Source organism: Scylla paramamosain, chromosome 6 (assembly GCF_035594125.1).
Source record: "Scylla paramamosain isolate STU-SP2022 chromosome 6, ASM3559412v1, whole genome shotgun sequence".
In the NCBI taxonomy this organism is placed as follows: domain Eukaryota; kingdom Metazoa; phylum Arthropoda; class Malacostraca; order Decapoda; family Portunidae; genus Scylla; species Scylla paramamosain.
Window position 1 is genome coordinate 32,465,743 of NC_087156.1, and position 20,729 is coordinate 32,486,471.

At 37.4% G+C, this 20,729-nt stretch overlaps 1 protein-coding gene across 2 annotated transcripts in view; it reads right to left on the reverse strand.

The window, feature by feature from the left end:
• The window catches only part of LOC135101613 (protein disulfide-isomerase TMX3-like), a 30,626-nt gene extending 10,480 nt beyond the window's left edge, over window positions 1-20,146 (reverse strand). Inside the window, exons 1-9 of one of the 2 annotated variants that reach the window (XM_064005823.1) lie at window positions 20,032-20,146; window positions 16,090-16,178; window positions 15,699-15,862; window positions 13,533-13,719; window positions 11,190-11,267; window positions 10,953-11,019; window positions 9,720-9,847; window positions 9,175-9,245; window positions 8,678-8,701 (exon numbers count right to left, since the gene is read on the reverse strand). In XM_064005823.1, coding sequence (XP_063861893.1) covers window positions 8,678-8,701; window positions 9,175-9,245; window positions 9,720-9,847; window positions 10,953-11,019; window positions 11,190-11,267; window positions 13,533-13,719; window positions 15,699-15,862; window positions 16,090-16,178; window positions 20,032-20,065 — 842 coding nt within the window. In that variant the 5' untranslated portion in view covers window positions 20,066-20,146. The remainder of the gene's footprint in view (window positions 1-8,677; window positions 8,702-9,174; window positions 9,246-9,719; window positions 9,848-10,952; window positions 11,020-11,189; window positions 11,268-13,532; window positions 13,720-15,698; window positions 15,863-16,089; window positions 16,179-20,031) is intronic. The other variant, XM_064005824.1, reaches the window with a different exon arrangement.
• Between the last annotated feature and the right edge of the window lie 583 nt (window positions 20,147-20,729).

A 20,729-nucleotide genomic window follows, 5' to 3' on the forward strand; every position in this document is an offset into this window, starting at 1 on the left:
TCAACATCAGGTGTCTCATCTACAACAAACTAGAATTAGGTCGTAAGTGTGGCTCAGGTTGCTCACTAAAAACATGCCTTAGCACCCATCATGCACATTTTAACAGCTATAGTGATACATCAAAATTTACATCTACATTGCAGAAAAAAAGGTATATAAAAATGGGACTGCAGAAGTTGCAGCTATGGAGGAGAGAGAGAGAGAGAGAGAGAGAGAGAGAGAGAGAGAGAGAGAGAGAGAGAGAGAGAGAGAGAGAGAGAGAGAGAGAGAGAGAGAGAGAGAGAGAGAGAGAGAGACAGAGAATATATATATATATATATATATATATATATATATATATATATATATATATATATATATATATATATATATATATATATATATATATTATACACTTCACCTCTGCTATATGATGCCCAGCTACACAATATTTCACTCATATGATTGCCTTTCATTAGTACCCATCAGCTTGCTATGTGATGCTTTACACTTGTCATTACGATCACTGATTGAAGCGCTGCCAACCAGAATACCAAAAAGTGCTGCCTTAATTATTCCTATGCTCTCACACTGTTAATCAAGCCTTGTGTATGCTCAAGTGATTGTGCTTTATCTATCCTTATTTATTGTGCCAAGCCTTATCTAAGTGTGCCATGTCCCACATCATCTTAAGCTAGTGAAAAAGCCCCAACAAAGTCCCAAAAAACCCTAAATCTGGACATAAAGCTGAATATCATTAACCATAGTGAGGGTGGTGAGGGGGCAAAACTCTACCTTTTTTTTTTGTTTGTTTTTTGTATCTTTTATTGCTTTCATTTTTATAACATGATTTATATACCTCATTCTAATAGGATATGTACAAATATATACATATTACATGCACTGAAACAAGGGAAAATTAACCCTTAAAGCACATCAGACATGATCATGGCTCTTACAGTATGCCATGTCACACCATGATCGCGCATCTCTTCAAAATATTGTGTTCATTTTATGACACACAGTTTGTTTATGCTTGAGGCCGTATGTCATGCATCAACCACTGTCACTGATTCTTTGTTTTCAACATGTGGATGCTTGGCCAATCACATCCCAGCTTTTACAAGGATTTGTTTATGTTGTGAGCCTCCAAATTTTCCCACCTAAAGTACACATTCGTGATGTATGCTGTATTTTATACATTTTTTTTACCAATTTCTAGGCAAGACAGCAGATATATATGTATTTCCTTGAGTAAATAAGTATTTCATACACACGATATGATACATGACAATATATATATATATATATATATATATATATATATATATATATATATATATATATATATATATATATATATATATATATATATATATATACTGCCTCCTCACAGGAGGAGGCAGTAGATACCTGCCGAAACGATAATTACTCCCAGTGAGGTCTAAAGCACTGTTCAGGGGGTGCTGTGAACTTATCATTAAACCCAGCTGTGACCTCACTGAACGTTTCCCTTTGTGTCTCACAACACAAGGGGGCAGTCACAGCCTGCCCTCTAAAGACAACTCTCTTCCTCCACACAAAACTACAAGCAACTAATAACACACACACCCTCCACTCAAAAATTTTAAAATCATCATGGCGACTCCTACACCAGCCTTGGAGTCCCCATCTGGGGAGGGGACCATAAATGTCCCCAGGTCAGACTGCCTTTCTGTCGACGACCCTAAGTGTCTTGACACCCCCCTCAACTTTTTCTTCATTAACTTCTGCAACATTCGCAGTCTAAGATCTAATTTTCAATCTGTAGAACACCACCTCTCCTCTTCTAAACCTCATCTTCTTTTCCTCACTGAAACTCAGGTATCTGAGGCAACTGACAGTAGCCCCTTTTCTGTTCCCTCCTACTTTCTCTATCCTCATTTTCGATCCAAAGCTGGATGCTGCGTCTATGTGCACAATGACTTAACCTGCTCTCGTACCCACGCTCTTGAATCTTCCGAGTTTTCCACCATCTGGCTACGACTACAGAGTCACTCTCACACTAAATTTATCTGTGTTGTATACCTCTCACCTAACTCCTCTGACTATAAGAAATTCTTTTACTACTTGACTTCCAAAGTGGAGCACATTCTGACCCTCTTCCCTTTTGCGGAGATCTCCATTCTTGGAGACTTCAATGTTCACCACCAGCTTTGGCTTTCCTCTCCCTTCACTGACCATCCTGGTGAACTAGCCTACAACTTTGCTATCCTCCATGACCTAGAGCAATTGGTGCAACACCCTACTCGTATTCCTGACCGTCTTGGAGATACGCCCAACATTCTTGATCTTTTCCTGACCTCTAATCCTTCTGCTTATGCTGTCACCCTTTCTTCTCCATTGGGCTCCTCCAATCACAATCTCATATCTTTATCTTGTCCTATCAGTCCAATCCCTCCTCAGGATCCCCCTAAGCGAAAGTGCCTCTGGCGTTTTGCCTCTGCTAGTTGGGGGGACCTGAGGAGGTATTTTGCTGATTTTCCTTGGAATGACTACTGCTTCTGTGTCAGAGACCTGTCTTTGTGTGCTGAGCGCATAACAGAGGTGATAGTGTCTGGCATGGAGGCATACATTCCTCACTCTTTTTCTCGTCCTAAACCTTCTAAACCTTGGTTTAACACAGCTTGTTCTCGTGCTATACATGATAGAGAGGTGGCCCACAAAAGGTACTTAAGCCTTCCATCACCAGAATCTCATGCACTTTATATTTCTGCCCGGAACCATGCCAAGTCTGTTCTCCAACTAGCCAAAAACTCCTTCACTAACAGAAAATGTCAAAACCTTTCAAGATCTAACTCCCCTCGTGATTTCTGGCATCTAGCCAAAAATATCTCCAATAACTTTGCTTCTTCTTCTTTCCCTCCTCTATTTCAACCAGATGGCACCACTGCTATCACATCTATTTCTAAAGCTGAACTCTTTGCTCAAACCTTTGCTAAAAACGCTACCTTTGTACGATTCTGGGCTTGTTCCTCCCTCTCCTCCACCCCTCTGACAACTTCATGCTACCTATTAAAATTCTTCACAATGATGTTTTCCATGCCCTCGCTGACCTAAACCCTTGGAAGGCTTATGGACCTGATGGGGTCCCTCCTATTGTTCTCCGAAACTGTGCCTCCGTGCTTGCACCTTGCCTAGTCAAACTCTTTCAGCTCTGTCTGTCAACATCTACCTTTCCTTCTTGCTGGAAGTTTGCCTACATTCAACCTGTTCCTAAAAAGGGTGACCGTTCTAATCCCTCAAACTACCGTCCTATTGCTTTAATTTCCTGCCTATCTAAAGTTTTTGAATCTATCCTCAACAGGAAGATTCTTAACCCTTTCCTTCCGGCAATCGTATATATACGATTATAAAAATGCGTCCGTAGCGACGGCAATCATACCCGTAATCAAGAATTTTCGCGCCTCAATTTTGAGCTCCAAGCACGGTTTCTCGAGTCAGATGGTGTGAGTGAAAGGGTCTGGCATGTTTCCACATGTAGTGTTGTCACTAGCTCTGGAAATTTAGCGGTAACTAAGCTATTTTCCCTTTCTCTGGGCGACACTTGGCAACCCCAGCGACCCGCCGGGTGGAAAGCACTCGCCGGGTGGAAGGCACCATGATAAGTGCAAAGAGACATCCTGATAAGAGTGAAGGATCTCAGATCATAACTCACCATGGAGCAGGACAGAACATATGTATTTAGCAGTGCTTCTGAGTTTGAAGACAGTGACAGTGAATATTTAGAAGAAGAAACTGAAGAAAGCGAAGACATTAGTGAGGACTCGGAAAATGATTTACAGGATCCACTTGTTTTATCAGAACAGAGAGATGATACCTATCATTCTTTCATGTTAATTTTTTCATTATCTTCGATTTTATAATAAAATGGTAGAAGGTAACTTGTCAGAGAGAGAGAGAGAGAGAGAGAGAGAGAGAGAGAGAGAGAGAGAGAGAGAGAGAGAGAGAGAGAGATAATGTTATTTGCCTGAAACTTGATATGAAAAGGGATGAAATCTCTCTCTCTCTCTCTCTCTCTCTCTCTCTCATTGGAAGTGTACAATTTCCCCTCCAAGATGAGAGAGAGAGAGAGAGAGAGAGAGAGAGAGAGAGAGAGAGAGAGAGAGAGAGAGAGAGAGAGAGAGAGAGAGAGAGAGAGAGAGAGAGAGAGAGAGAGAGAGAGAGAGAGAGAGAGTGTGTGTGTGTGTGTGTGTGTGTGTGTGTGTGTGTGTGTGTGTGTGTGTGTGTGTGTGTGTGTGTGTGTGTGTGTGTGTGTGTGTGTGTGTGTGTGTGTGTGTGTGTGTGTGCGCGCGCGCGGTGTCATCGCTCTCCGGGCTGTTTCTGGATGACGGATCACACAGCGGGAGGAGGAGGAATACTTTATAAGGCATAAACTGAACTTTCAGAGGTCACATCGAGCTACAAAGTACATCATTGTATTCTGAATAACAAAGAGAAAATAATTATTAGTATTCAAACAATTTTCTGACAATTTCTAGGTTTACCATTTTTAGCCGTCATACAAAATGGGAAAATAATTTAAGCGCCGGAAGGAAAGGGTTAAACATCTATCACTTCACAACCTTCTATCTGATCGCCAGTATGGGTTCCGTCAAGGCCGCTCTACTGGTGATCTTCTGGCTTTCCTTACTGAGTCTTGGTCATCCTCTTTTAGAGATTTTGGTGAAACTTTTGCTGTTGCCTTGGACATATCAAAAGCCTTTGATAGAGTCTGGCACAAAGCTTTGATTTCCAAACTACCCTCCTACGGTTTCTATCCTTCTCTCTGTAACTTCATCTCAAGTTTCCTTTCTGACCGTTCTATTGCTGCTGTGGTAGACGGTCACTGTTCTCCTAAATCTATTAACAGTGGTGTTCCTCAGGGTTCTGTCCTGTCACCCACTCTCTTCTTATTATTCATTAATGATCTTCTAAACCAAACTTATTGTCCTATCCACTCCTACGCTGATGATACCACCCTGCACTTTTTCACGTCTTTTCATAGACCTCCAACCCTTCAGGAGGTAAACATATCACGCAGGGAAGCCACAGAACGCCTGACTTCTGATCTTTCTAAAATTTCTGATTGGGGCAGAGCAAACTTGGTATTGTTCAATGCCTCAAAAACTCAATTCCTCCATCTATCAACTCGACACAACCTTCCAGACAACTATCCCCTCTTCTTCAATGACACTCAACTGTCCCCCTCTTCTACACTGAACATCCTCGGTCTGTCCTTTACTTATAATCTGAACTGGAAACCTCACATCTCATCTCTAGCTAAAACAGCTTCTATGAAGTTAGGTGTTCTGAGACATCTCCGCCAGTTTTTCTCACCCCCCCAGCTGCTAACTCTGTACAAGGGCCTTATCCATCCATGTATGGAGTATGCTTCACATGTCTGGGGGGGGTTCCACTCATACTGCTCTTCTAGACAGGGTGGAATGAAAAGCTTTTCGTCTCATCAACTCCTCTCCTCTAACTGACTGTCTTCAGCCTCTCTCTCACTGCCGCAATGTTGCATATCTAGCTGTCTTCTACCGCTATTTTCATGCCAACTGTTCTTCTGATCTTGCTAACTGCATGCCTCCCCTCCTTCTGCGGCCTCGCTGCACAAGACTTTCTTCTTTCTCTCACCCCTATTCTGTCCACCTCTCTAACGCAAGAGTTAACCAGTATTCTCAATCATTCATCCCTTTCTCTGGTAAACTCTGGAACTCCCTGCCTGCTTCTGTACTTCCAACTTCCTATGACTTGAATTCCTTCAAGAGGGAGGTTTCAAGACACTTATCCACCAATTTTTGACCACTGCTTTGACCCTTTTATGGGACTGGCATTTCAGTGGGCATCTTTTTTATTGGTTTTTTGTTGCCCTTGGCCAGTATCCTTCCTACATAAAAAAAAAAAAAAAATTATATATATATATATATATATATATATATATATATATATATATATATATATATATATATATATATATATATATATATATATATATATATATATATATATATATACAAAAAAAATAAATAAATAAAAAAAATATATATATATATATATATATATCCTAATTGACCCAGACAAGAGCGGATGGTACAGTGATGATGTCTGATGACGTGTTGGGTCACATTGGAGGTTTCTGACCTAGAGGAAATTGAACTTGATGAGTATGCCAAAACTAATCATGAGGAATTGGACACAGATGACCTGGCTAACTGTGGAATGCAGAGTGATGATGATTCTGCTACTCTGAAAGCAAGTAATGTAAATGACTAGTGATGATGATGCCAACAAGTCAGCTGATGCATCATCTGCAGAGACGGGAGGATGGGTGTCAGTGAACCTTTTACAGGAGCCAGTGGACTCAACATCCATCCAAGAGTGATACCATGCCCACTGAATATTTTAGGAAGTCTTTTACAATTGATACAATTGATAAAATGGTTATAGAAACAAACAGGTATGCAGAACAATGGATTCATAAAAATGCTGAGTATGTGAGTAAAAACCGACGCTTGTGGTACATTTATGGATCAAAGAAGGTAAAACAGAGCAAGAAATTATATTTCAAGCAGTAATAATGAATATGGGACTAATTAGAAACCCAACTCTTATGTCATACTGGGACTGCTCTAGCCCCTGCCAGTCAACCTCATGGTTCAATGCTCAACTCAATAGAACAAGGTTTCAGTTGCTACTAAAGTTTGTTCATTTCAATGATAACAAAAAAATGCCTCCAAAAATAGATCCTGCTTTTCAGTTATACAAAGCCCAGCCTCTTGTAGACCATTTTCAGAACGCTTGTGTGAAAAATGAAGAAGATAAAAGAATACCCATAAAAATCTATCTCTCCCTCAAAATTTTACTTTATGTTTTATTTTTCATGCATACATACATTCAATTTTCTCTTTTATGATTATACCATAACAAAGAGCAACTTCTAAGCTTTCAAATGAAATATAATTGCCCCAGTCTTTGTTAAAGTAACTCAACTAAACACTAAAGTAAGCAATGGATCACATGTCAACATTAAGTACCCACTTATTATGTACAAAACTTAATCCTGCCCGTGCATTTTATCACACGCTATAAGGGTTAATCAGAGAGCAAAATAATAGGTCTGGGTACATCCCCTTTCTTCCCATTTAATGCAAGATATATGATGGGTCACTATATGATTGAGTTTTCAGGAACATAACCCCATCATAAGGTGGGTGTGAGGTGTATTGAATAACCCTCAGTCATGAACCCTTTCAATGGAGAAAACTGATCTTGTAAACCTATAACCTACTGCAAATTGCAAAAAATACTTTTAATATGTAATACCATGAAATCAAGTGGTTATTACTTTATTATCAGTTCACAAAACATAAAAGAAAAATTAAGGCCATTGGAAGTGTTAAGGTCATTAGTGATTCTTTAGCATATTATAAGTTATGTTTAAGCTTTAGCTGTAAGGTCTATTTCCATTATGCCAACTCATTTTTATGGAAGCTTTACATATAACAAAGGCAAATGCTACAAAGAGATAAAAATGCAGGTATCTACACTATAAAAAGAAATACAGAACAGCAGTCACACAATCATACAGTAGAACTCTTGTAATTTTTTAATTCTTTGAATCTCTCAGTCTGTTTGGTATAAGTCCTTAGGGTTTTTCTTTTAGCCAAACACAATAAAAAATAATAAATAAGCAGGTAAAACTAAGTAAATAAACAAGAAGCTCAATAAAATATGCATACATATATGAACTAAACCAATCAATAATACTGACATCCCTTGCATAAAAAAAAAAAAAAAAAATTGGGAATGGGATATTAAGTGATCATGTAGGGGCCTTGGATAATACTACTAAATACCTCACCTGGAAAATAAGGTTACTTGCTATCAGAGTACTGTCTGGGTAGCTACTTAGTGTCTGGAAAATTTTACCATCAAGCTCCAGTAACCCTATCTAAATTCTGATCATATTTTTTTTTCAACATCTTGGGTAATAGAATCAATTAGATGATGTGAATATGGTGACATATCACATCTTTTCACTATTCCATTTCATATTTATAATCCTTTTAAACAATTCATTAAACTGAATAGACTGGAATGATCAAAGTGCTCTTAATATTGCAAAACTGAGGGTGGGAAGAGCTGAAATGCAACACAACATTTACAAACTAAAGCCATTCACCCCATCATCCAACAACAGTCTCATCACAGTCTAAACAGGTAATATCACTTGTCACATGAGGCTATTTGCAAAACAAAATTTAAGAGAAATGAGCTTCTATTAATTATGCACAGGATTCCATTGCCCTTAGTCTCAGGTTCCAATCTCAGTCTTTGAATCTGATGTTAAGTACAGGAGCATAAAACCTTTTGTGAAGCAGAATAACCGATAGGCATGCAAATACCACAACATTTTTTTTTAAGAAGTCAACCTAAGTTTTCTAAATGCAAGAAAGTACTACAATGACTGGGAGGAAATAGGGAATTCTATGGGAAGAGAAGCTATGTCTGTCTGTCTGTGTCTGTGCCTGTGTGTGTGTGCGTGTGTGTGTGTGTGTGTGTGTGTGTGTGTGTGTGTGTGTGTGTGTGTGTGTGTGTGTGTGTGTGTGTGTGTGTGTGTGTGTGTGTGTGTGTGTGTGTGTATAGCAGGTATTGGAAGGGAAACAACACTTACTTGTAACCATCAACATAGTCCTGGCTGGCATGGGAGGGGGACACCACAATTAACAGCCGTTCTCACACAGATTCAATGCCATACTTAACTAGTTTTTTTATGCCAGCCCTTCTGATCTTGCCCTCATCCATAAAGAAATTAAAACATGACGAAAGCTCTGAATCTTCCCATGAATTCTACTGTTATTCTGAAAGAACTGAATCCCCTTTGTGATTGCAAGACATGATGTGTTAGTAAAATATCAGCATCCAAAGAAAATGGACATCCTCAATTAAGTGCATTACATAAAGAAACCCCCAGACAAGATAACATTCATTTGCAAAGCTGAGAGCAAATAAAAAGAAAATAAGCAAACTTTCAACTGATGCTTGTTTAAGCATTTTAGTAGTTTTGATTTACTAAGGAGCAAGTAAAGTTATACTTAGTGGGCATAGATAAAGATATAGTGAAAGAGGAAAAGGCAAAGCTAAGGAAAGGTGATGATGAAATATACTCACGTATTTTCATCTGTGGTGATGCTGCCAATCTTGTTTTCCTTAACAACTGTGATTGCCAAAAACTTCTTAATCTACGAGAAAAAAAAAGTTGAATGTTTAATGGTACAAAAGTGTGCACACACACACACACACACACACACACTCTCTCTCTCTCTCTCTCTCTAAACAGAATAACTTCATATAGACCATAAATACATGATGCCATTGTTTAAATCTATGAAGTTATCATAGTGGAATTTTTCTAGAGCATAATTATCTAGTAACGTAGATAGATCACTGTCACATGATTAGCAATTGTTATGGATATTCTATTAGCTCAGAATCATAGTTGTGGATCCTCAAATATAAGAAAAAATTAGTGATATAATAATGCAAAAATGTTGGTAAGTGGAGTTTCTCTACAATAAGTCAGATATTTCATGAGGTAAATGACAATGTAACATATTAGATATTGTGAGAGCAAAGTCAGATATTTCATGAGGTAAATGACAATGTAACATATTAGATATTGTGAGAGCAATGTGAACAGAACCAAGAACACAGACCTTCCACAGCTGGCCAAGGTTGCCGTGTGTAATCTTGGTGAAGGTGACGAACCGCTCGTGGTTCAGCCACTCCCCCAATGTTTCGTTAATCACAGTTTGATTCTCTGCTACTTCCCATTCCTCTGGCACTATTCAAAACAACATCAATCAAACATAAGAAACAATTCCCATACAGCAAAATGAGAATTATTTCACATGGTTGAATATACCTGTGGTCAAAATGTGCCATTTATACATAAATCTCATCAGTGAGAAGGTACTCTCAACAGGTTAATTCTCATTGCCTTTTCATGTTTATTATATTATATCAATGCTGTTCCTATCATTCTTAAATCTAATCAATTTTTATGTAGCTTGATTATTAACTATTAGTAGACTTCTACTTACAATACTTTAATGACAATGTGACTTATTGGTAAAACAAAACTAACAAACTTTTAAAAAAGCATTTCTTCAAATCAAATCCTGAATTTTTCTTCATTAAAATTATACTGAGAAAGTTTTTCCCCAGTCTGAAAACTTCAAACTTGTTGTCTATATAACACAACTTCTTGGAATAGTACAGTTTGAAACACTTGCAAATACACTTAAAAAATGAAATAAATAAGTGAATAAGTAAACAAATAAACAAATAAAAGAATCATAACTGAATACTCTAGACACTGGATGCAATATAACCTTAAGTCATTCACAAAATTCTCTCTTTATGTAAGTAACACCTGAAAGCAAGCACTTATGAAATTACACAGTAATTACTACAAATATACTGAAAAGAATTAATAGTGTTACCATTTTTTCATACATAGTTAACCTTTCACATTAATCTGTGAGAGCATCCAGAATGGTAAAAAAAAACAAATAAATAAATAAATAATAATAATAATGAAATAAATAAATAAATAAATAAATAAAACTACGAATAATAAGAAAATACTGAACAAAAAAAGATAAATCTTCCTTGCTTCTGAATATAAAACATGTGGTAGAGATCCCTCTTTGCTCAACCCTTCAAGTCACCCTTCACAATGCACAGAAAACCTGAAACAAAGTGTAAGCACTAAATCTCAACACCTATATTTTAAATTAACAAGAAATTTCTGACTCATACCATGTAATAACACCCAATACTTGAAATGTCCTACCTAAAACATCATAACAACATACTGCTTGAATTCCAAGACTTCAGCATTATTGATGAAGCATAAATACATATAAATAAAACTCAACCCTTACTTGTATAAAAGATATGCATATCATCTTTGAAGACCATCACTGCTGGGTTTGACTCAAGATTAAAATTCTGAAATACAAGAAAATTTTCTTTAAAACATCAGTCTAGACTGACAAATTAAACAAAAAGAATCATATATTACAAAATAAGAAAAAAAATTATTACTTTAGAACCATTTCCATCTCAAAGCAATAAATGATAGCCCTTAAAATAATCACACAGCTACAAGTTACACTCACCTCTGCCATGCAATCTGCCCCAATACTGTAGAAGTAATGGAAGGCTCGCATTTCTTCAGCATAGCTTTTGTAGAAATCCTAGAGAAAGAGAAAATCAAGAATATTAATACCAATATCCTCAATTCCTAGCTACTCTATAACTATGCTAAAAGTATATGGGTAATACATCACCTATCAACTATTCTTGTTAGATTATTTCAAATATCTAATTCATCACTCTTTTATTTACAATTAGTTTCAGTATACCAGTCATATTCCACCAACTGTAAAGTTCATAATTCGCAACTTTTAAAAATATACACACATATCCTCATAACAAAGAAACAATCAAGTGAATATCATACAATAGGTACAAAATAAACTAAAATGCATGAATTCCCTATATATGACTACTGCTGATGACAAATCTTATAAACTTAACTTAAGTTAAGGAACAACTTAGATGAAACAGTGGTACAAGCAACAAATATTCATGAATTTAGAGTTAAGCTGGAGGCTTACAGATATGGAGACAGGACAGCATGAGCATAGCTCTTTTCCTGTAAAACACAACTAGGTAAATACAACTAGGTAAACACACACACACACACACACACACAAACACACACACACACACACACACACACACACACACACACACACACACACACACACACACAGAGAGAGAGAGAGAGAGAGAGAGAGAGAGAGAGAGAGAGAGAGAGAGAGAGAGAGAGAGAGAGAGAGAGAGAGAGAGAGAGAGAGAGAGAGAGAGAGAGAGAGAGAGAGAGAGAGAGAGAGAGAGAGAGAGAGAGAGAGAGCGAGGGGGGGGGATATGAGGGCAAGGAATAAATCAGGGAGAGGGGGGAACTGTACCCCCTGTACAGTCTCCCCTCCCTAGTGGAGGAGTATGGGATCAAGAGAAGGATAGGGGGAAATGGAGGACAAGGGAGGGACCAAAGGGGGGGAACATGTGATGTAGGCTCTGCCAATGAGACTTCCTCATTCTGGATAGAGGGTGGGGCATGGTGTAGCTCATTTACATGATTGGAGGGAACAGGGATGATGGGAGGACCAACAGAACCTCAAGGACAATATACGGAGTCTTTAGCGAGTCACAACAGAGTACAAAATCAACAACAACTAAAACAGAATGTAATTATGATGCCTATGTAAGCATCATCATACATTCTACTGGTGCTTCATGATGCCTATGAAAGCATCATCATAAAGAAAGGGTTAAACTTAGCCTGCAATGGAAGAGCAAATGAAACAGATTTTGTACTCAACATCAAGTCTTCCTCTTTCTCACGATTCCATCTAAATGTCTCTACATGCAGTGATTATGGAGACAGCAAGCTGAAGAGGAGAGACTTTTGGAGGAAGTAAGTCACTTTCCTGCCATGTGTTGGTTCTGCCTGACTGGATATGGCTAGCATGAGCTCTCTTCATGCATGCTAAACAGCTTTATCAAGTTCCCACCCTATTGCACTCACTAAGATGCATAGCAAGTGGTCAAGTTGTAGCAGATAATACATGTGGCAGGGAGGGAGTGGGCAGGGAATCAAACTTGTCAGAATCACTTTCAATTTGTTTGGACATGGTGAGAGTATGGCAGAGACTAACTAGCTCGCAGGCAGTATTACCAATGACTAAACTACAAAAGCTGACAAAAAGTAGCTAAATTTAACATAAAAATTGTGAAGTGGTTATAACCATCTCCAATCCTCACCTGGTAAAGCATATATAGCCACCTCCAGTCCTTTACGGGATCAATATCAACAACAAATTTTGCAGTGATTAATGCAGGCAAATCAAATGTTGTGAAAAAGGTAATGAGGATATATTACCTATGTAGCATGTTTGTTGTCTGCTTTGCTGAAAGGGCATAGCAAAAAATCTAAAGAAAATAAAGATTACTGAATCTGATTTCTCAGAGTAGAAAAATCTTGCTTGGGACAACAAAGTTTAGCTGAATAACCATATGCCCCAGTCAACAATTTTCCTAAATCAAATTCATTGAGTAGGTTTTGTAAGGATTACTCAATATACAAGAGCAACATATCCCACAACAAATGGAAGCAAACTCTGAACATTAGGTCCTGACAGCATGACTGATTTTCCTATGTTGTCTCATAATGGACCCATCCCTTTCAGACCAGATACGGACAAACCTTCCAGAGTTCTTCAAGACTTCACAATTGTTCTCCATTCATCTCTACCATGTCCAACCACTCTTCCTTACTCCAAATACATCCCTTTTCCATCTAACATTCTCTTCACTCTTTTCTCATCTGAAAAAAATTAATGTAAATACATAAAATATAAATATAATCTGTAAAAATACGTATAATTAATACAGACCCATAAGACAGTATCTTGAGTGCCAGCATAAAGGAAGAAAAGATGGCCAGGACGCTCTGTGAGAGCCTGTAGCTCATGGTGGTTGGCCAGGTGCTGGACAGGAGGTGCTGCCATCCTTACAGCAAATCCTACAATGTCATCCTTGGTGCGATCCCCAGTGAAGCTATGACGGATGTCCCCCTGGATGCTGCAAGTACAAGAGCAGCATAAAGTATTTCACATTTCACTAAACTACAGGTTTCACTCTGAGAGTAATATACTTTAATTCAATGATATGCCATAAGTGCAGGCATACCCCTATATACAGAGAACAATATAAATGACCCCATCAGGTTCATAAGGGCTAAGGGTAGGGAGGACATGTAAAACATCATTTGGTAGAATCTCCCAGAGTTGAAGTTTTGACAAAGGTCTGGGCAAGAATTCAGCTTTAGAGACAGATGAGATAGCAGTAAAGCCATCAGGTTGAAACCAAGAAGAAAAAGATGAAGAAAAGATGTTGGGGACATTTTGGCTAGGTGTCAAAAAATCATGAGGGAAGTTAGATCTACAAGTAGAAAGATTTTGACATTACCTATTGATGAAAGAGTTCTGGCATGTTGAAGAACAGCTTTGGCATGATTAAGGGCAGAAATGTAAAGGGCATGAGTTTCAGATGACAGAAGGCTTAGATACTATTTGTGAACTACCTCATGAGTAGCACAGGAACAGATGCTAAGTTAAACCAAGATTTAGAACATTTAGAGGGAGAAAAAAGTATAGAATGTACTGTACATCTTCATGCCAAGAAGCAATCATTTCTGTCAGTCCCTGACACATAAACAGTATTCCTTCCAAGGAAAATCTGAATAATACCTCCTAAGCTTCCCCCCAATCAGCCAGAAGCATCTCTGGTTTATAGAGAAGAATTAGAAGGATAGGACAAGTTAGATGAAGTTTTAATCAGAGGAGCCCAAAGTAGAGGACTATTTGTAAGTGACAGTATAAGCAGAAGGATTAGATGTTAGGAAAAATTAAGAATGTTAAATGTATCTACAACACAGTAAGGGATACAGGTAAGATGCATAGCAAACTTCAGCAGTCTGGTCAGTGAAAGAAGAAAGCCAAAGTTGGTGGTGAACACTGGTCTCTAAGATTGGAGACTGCAAAAAGTTATTTACAATATGCTCACTTTGAAAGTTGAAGAATCAAAGAATTTTCCATAGTTAGGAGTTATGTGAGATATAAAGCACAGATTAATTTAGTCTAAGAGTGATTCTGAAGTTGAAATCAAATTAGAGAAAATTAAGAAGACTAAGGAAGCTGAAAACAAAACCAGTTTAATTCACTGTGTGAGTAGATGCAACATCCAGCTTTGGATTGAAAGTGAGGAGAAAGTAGGAGAGAATAGAGGGATTGCTGTCAATAGCCTGCAACACTTGTCTCAGTGTAGTAAAGAAAAGGTTTAGTAAGGAGATGATGTTCCACAGATTGAAAATTATGTCTAAAGGCACATATGTTGCAGAAGTTAACAAACAAATAGTTAAGGGAAGGATATCAAGACACACTGGGTTAACACCAAAAGAGCAGTCTGACCTGGGGACATTTTTGGCCACCTTATTAGATTTTTTTTTTTATGTAGGAAGGACACTGGCCAAGGGCAACAAAAATCCAATAAAAAATATGCCCACTGAAATGCCAGTCCCATAAAAGGGTCAAAGCAGTGGTCAAAAATTGTTGAATAAGTGTCTTGAAACCTCCCTCTTGAAGGAATTCAAGTCATAGGAAGGTGGAAATACAGAAGCAGGCAGGGAGTTCCAGAGTTTACCAGAGAAAGGGATGAATGATTGAGAATACTGGTTAACTCTTGTGTTAGAGAGGTGGACAGAATAGGGGTGAGAGAAAGAAGAAAATCTTGTGCAGCGAGGCCACGGAAGGAGGGGAGGCATGCAGTTAGCAAGATCAGAAGAGCAGTTAGCATGAAAATAGCGGTAGAAGACAGCTAGATATGCAACATTGCGGCGGTGAGAGAGAGGCTGAAGACAGTCAGTTAGAGGAGAGGAGTTGATGAGATGAAAAACTTTTGATTCCACCCTGTGTGATGAGGACTTATCATACACATATTATTTGCAAATGCTATGGTGTATACACATTCCTGAATATGAGAACTTGGTCCACATGACTCACAACATAATGGTGGGAAATCCCTTCACCATGAATTCAGTGGCCACAGCAGTGAAGCGAGTGCAATCCACACGGCCAACACGGATTTCTGAGCCATACAGAGCATGTGCCACATGATTCCAGATGGGCTCCAGCTTCTTACAATGGCCACACCATGGAGCATAAAACTGGAAGAAAAACATGCTTGCTTTCACTATCTCTAGGTATATGGCATGTGTGTGTGTGTGTGTGTGTGTGTGTGTGTGTGTGTGTGTGTGTGTGTGTGTGTGTGTGTGTGTGTGTGTGTGTGTGTGTTGTGTGTGTGTGCAACGCATCCCACAAAATATCATTGCATCTGTATAAATCATTGAGCCATGAAGAAACACACAAGAATAATATAAGTTCCTCAACAAACCATGACCAGCCAGGTGGACTCTCCTCGCAACTCAAGGAACCTGTCACTCAGCTCCAGCACCTTACTCACTGCTAGACCACATTGCAGTACTGCAAGAGAGTAATACCCATATATATCTATATTCTATCTCACACAAAAATGCTAAAATACAATTTCAAACAGCACTTCCATTTTTTTATAATCTTTCTCTATACACAACAAACTTAGGGAACTAGAGTAATATACATAAAGGCTTTTAACTTAAGAAATGGTGGTAAAAGTTTCTGAAACTACAAAATACTATGCATTAATCTTTCTATGTTTTTCATATGGTACTAGCAGCTAAAATTGTTGTTCACTGTGTTATTAGTGAATTAATCACATTTTGTTCTCCAATGGAAAAAAACAATAAATGAGTAAATTTTCAGTAGCTAATACTTTTTTCTATTTGTGGATGTAAGCTCTGTTGGAAAAGAATGTGTAAAAACCTTTTATTAATTACATAATTGCCATGCCATTATATTACTAAATCTGTTTATTACAGCTCCATTAGGGAAAAATAACTTCTCAACAAAGCATATCAGTGTTTTCAGGGATAAAATGCTGTGGAGCTTCAACCAAGAATTTCTCACAATTGAAACACTAAAACATTATAGCTAACATCTTTACTTCAAATTTTCAAGCCTTTTCATACTAAATATTGTGGATACAAGGTTATCATAAAAAAAAAAAACAGCCTTTTTAATATAAAAATTCAGTTTTATATCATATTGATAAATAACATCTATATATGTATAATATATACATAAAAAATGTAAAAATAGTCAAGAATGACCTGTTCATTTCCTGTACAGTACAAGTTAACACAGGGTTTGTTCAACTGGAGCAACCTGTATCAACATGACCTAAACAAGTATCTGTTCTCCAGGTAACACTTCAAACCTTTTTCTTCACTCTAGGTTTTTGATTGCTTATTTAAACTGATTTACATAAAAATATGAGGAATAAACCAAAAAATAAATAAACCTCCAAAAATCAATAAAACTCCCCAAAAAAAACAATAAAACAAAAAACATAGAGGTTTGAAAAAGAAAAGAAAATTTTCCAACCCTGTATGAATATCTGCAAATGACCTGCTGTCTACTGTATGTAGTTGCAGTCACAGGAACTGGAGGTTCCATTATCATACTATGCCAACCTACCCATCAACACTGCCCAAAATCATTGATGTGGCACATTTTTTAAATATATACTTAGCACTATTAATTATATACACAGTCAGCAATAACAAATACTGCTTAATGTACTAAATTTTGAGTTCTGAATTATAAATGCTGCAGCATGCTAGTTTTATTAATAATGATAAGTATGTTTTTGGCTAGATGCCAGAAGTCACGAGGGGAGTTAGATCTTCATTAATACCACTATATTATTGCTAAGTGAATACTTTAAAACAATAACATGAATGTGGTGCATAATAATTCGCTGCACATGACTTTCTTCTTTCTCTCATCCCTATTCTGTCCACCTCTCTAATGCAAGAGTTAACCAGTATTCTCAATCATTCATCCCTTTCTTTGGTAAATTCTGGAACTCCCTGCCTGCTTCTGTTTTTCGACCTTCCTATGACTTGAATTCCTTCAAAAGGGAGGTTTCAAGACATTTATCCTTCAATTTTTGACTACCGCTTTGGAACCTTTTATGGGGCTGGCAATTCAGTGGTCATTTTTTTTTTTTGTTGTCCTTGGCCAGTGTCCCTCCTACATAAAAAAAAAAATAAATAAATAAATAAATAAATAAATAAATAAATAAATAAAAAAAATCTAACCTAACAAAATTAATTTAACCTAACCAAACTAATTTAACTTAACCACTAACCTAACCTAACCAAACTAGCCTAACCTAACCAAACTAACCTAACCTAACCAAGCTAACCTTGCTTCCCCCCCAAAAAAAAAGATATTGCAAATCTTTAAAAATCAGTCAGCATTATAAATAATTTGCAGTTGGTGTGTGTGTGTGTGTGTGTGTGTGTGTGTGTGTGTGTGTGTGTGTGTGTGTGTGTGTGTGTGTGTGTGTGTGTGTGTGTGTGTGTGTGTGTGTGTGTGTGTATATATATATATATATATATATATATATATATATATATATATATATATATATATATATATATATATATATATATATATATATATATATATATATATATATATATGAAGTTCAAATTACTCAGAATGAGAAGCTCTATCTGATTGCAAGGGTAAGAAAAGCCATAATGAGACTGGTGAAAGAGTAAAAGAATACCATCTTTTGGGAGTGGCATGCCTGCAGAACTGACCTAAGCCTTATCATTCTATGTAGAATGTTATTTGTTTTACTTACCTAAAATTGTTCTGTTTTTATTTTGTGTTAATATTTACAATAACTCCTTCTTACTTTGCTGATGAAGACTGACATGATGATACAGTATAATTACTGTAGTGTACATCTGTAAAAGTTTTGACAGCACCCTCCTATAGTTAACTCACAAATATACTTTGAAAACAGAGGTGCCTCCCAGAAACTAAGTCCACAAATTGTGTGCACAGCATGGCTCTTTTCACACACTGAACCCTGGAATATTTCCTATTGGCCTCAGGAAGTAGTTCAAATGTGAGTTAAAAATATAAAAAGTTTTTTGTTTGTCCATACATAACCTCAGCTTGTTCATCGTATTCAAAGTATTGAACGATAACCATTTTATGATGAGCATTTTATTATGAGGCACATTTTATTTGTGAGATATATAAAGGAGACTACAAGAGCATTGTTCCATGCTGCCCTGTCAGGGAGGATGTCACAGCATCATGCCAGTGTGACTAGCTGTCATCATGGAGACTTTGGAAGACAGTGATCTATCTTTGTTGTTATACCTTTGAAAATGGTAGTATTTCCTCTCTTGTTGAGTGTTAATGGATCTTATTTCTTAGTATATGACAATTTCAGATGCTGGCCGTGAAGAATAGCATGTGACTGCTGCAGTACATATTGGTTAAGTTAGGTAATGCTAGGTTAGATTAGTGTCCATTTGGGGGGGAAGGGATCCAAGAGAGTGAGGCCCCCACGGTTAGGCTAGGTTAGGTAATGATAGGTTAAGTTAGGTTAGATAATCCTAAGTTAGGTTAGTGTTCCTAAGGGCTGTCCAGAGTGAGGCTTCCCCCACCATAAAACCTCACTCTCTGCATCCCCCATCCCCAAAAACCCCACTTCCCCACAGGTCTCCCAAGCGTGTTGTAGGAGAGGGGAGGAGTTATGTGACAAGGGTTATTGTAAATTTTTACTTTATTTTTAGGTTTTATAGAAATAAATTCAGCCAACTAATTTCCAGAGGATGACTATCTATTTCAGCACAAAAATATGATGATTTATTTAATCTTATCTACAATATGAAGGGATTGGGAGTGAAATTAATTAAATGAATTAATCTAAATCTAATATATTCAATATCACCCGTATGTTTATTCTGTCTATTAATTTTTCCCCTGGACACGGCACATATTTCGAGGTGAGCTAGTCAAGTTGTGGAGCGGATATGCGAGGTTAGTATGACGGTGGCTTGCAAGGGAAAAGCAAAAATAAATAAATACCGGCTAGCGACCAAGTGGCCCATTGATAGAGTGCTACATGACACCTGCTTTCATAATATAATATATATATATATATATATATATATATATATATATATATATATATATATATATATATATATATATATATATATATATATATATGAAAATGGTGCCAATGTGCGTGACATGACCCCAGGTATTCCAATCGATCCCGTGACCATCACACCGGCAACCTATGCCCCCCTCCCCTGGACATTCAGTATGCCATCAGAGTAAAGCACGTCTTATTATGCATTCCTTGAGGCTTATCTGACAACAGGGAGCATGCCAACGGTATCACCCGAGAATGACTCACTTGACAAGGTTGCGAGGAGGCGTAACACCTCCATGTTGTTGTCTTGTGTCTTCTGCTGAGCCGCGACTGACGATAGCTAGTCTTGGTTTTGGACATTCATCAACCAGCTGTAAATCGTTCATAGAATGAATGCTATCATGTTACAAGTAAATATTACAAATAGATATGTAAAACAAACATGAAATATATATCAATTAATTGATCTACCATTATTATAAATACAGAGAGAGAGAGAGAGAGAGAGAGAGAGAGAGAGAGAGAGATTATTTCAAAAGAATCGAATGAAACAATGCAAGTTCTCTCTGCATTTTTCTCATTTAATAAGAACGACAATTACCAATTAAGCTCAAAGATTCTTACATGTCGAATTTATTGAGGCTATCAAAATCCCTACCTACATTGTTCATGATTTATAAGTCAGCACCCATGTTTTAGATAGGATAACCTAAGTCCGGAAAGTTGTCCTGTCCAGTATCTCTTCAGGATGTCTAACACCCATTTCTTATTTGAGAGGGCCTCTTGGCCTCGGTACAAATTTTGACTTTAACCCACTTAATGACCTAAGCTCGTGCTATGGTACGGTTAAGAAATTCAAAAGGGACTCATATGGAAGAATGTAATGTTCACTTGCAATATTTTACCAATAATCAAGGCAGAGGATAATTTTCGGGTTATTTGGGGAGGGCCTGCGCGCAGGT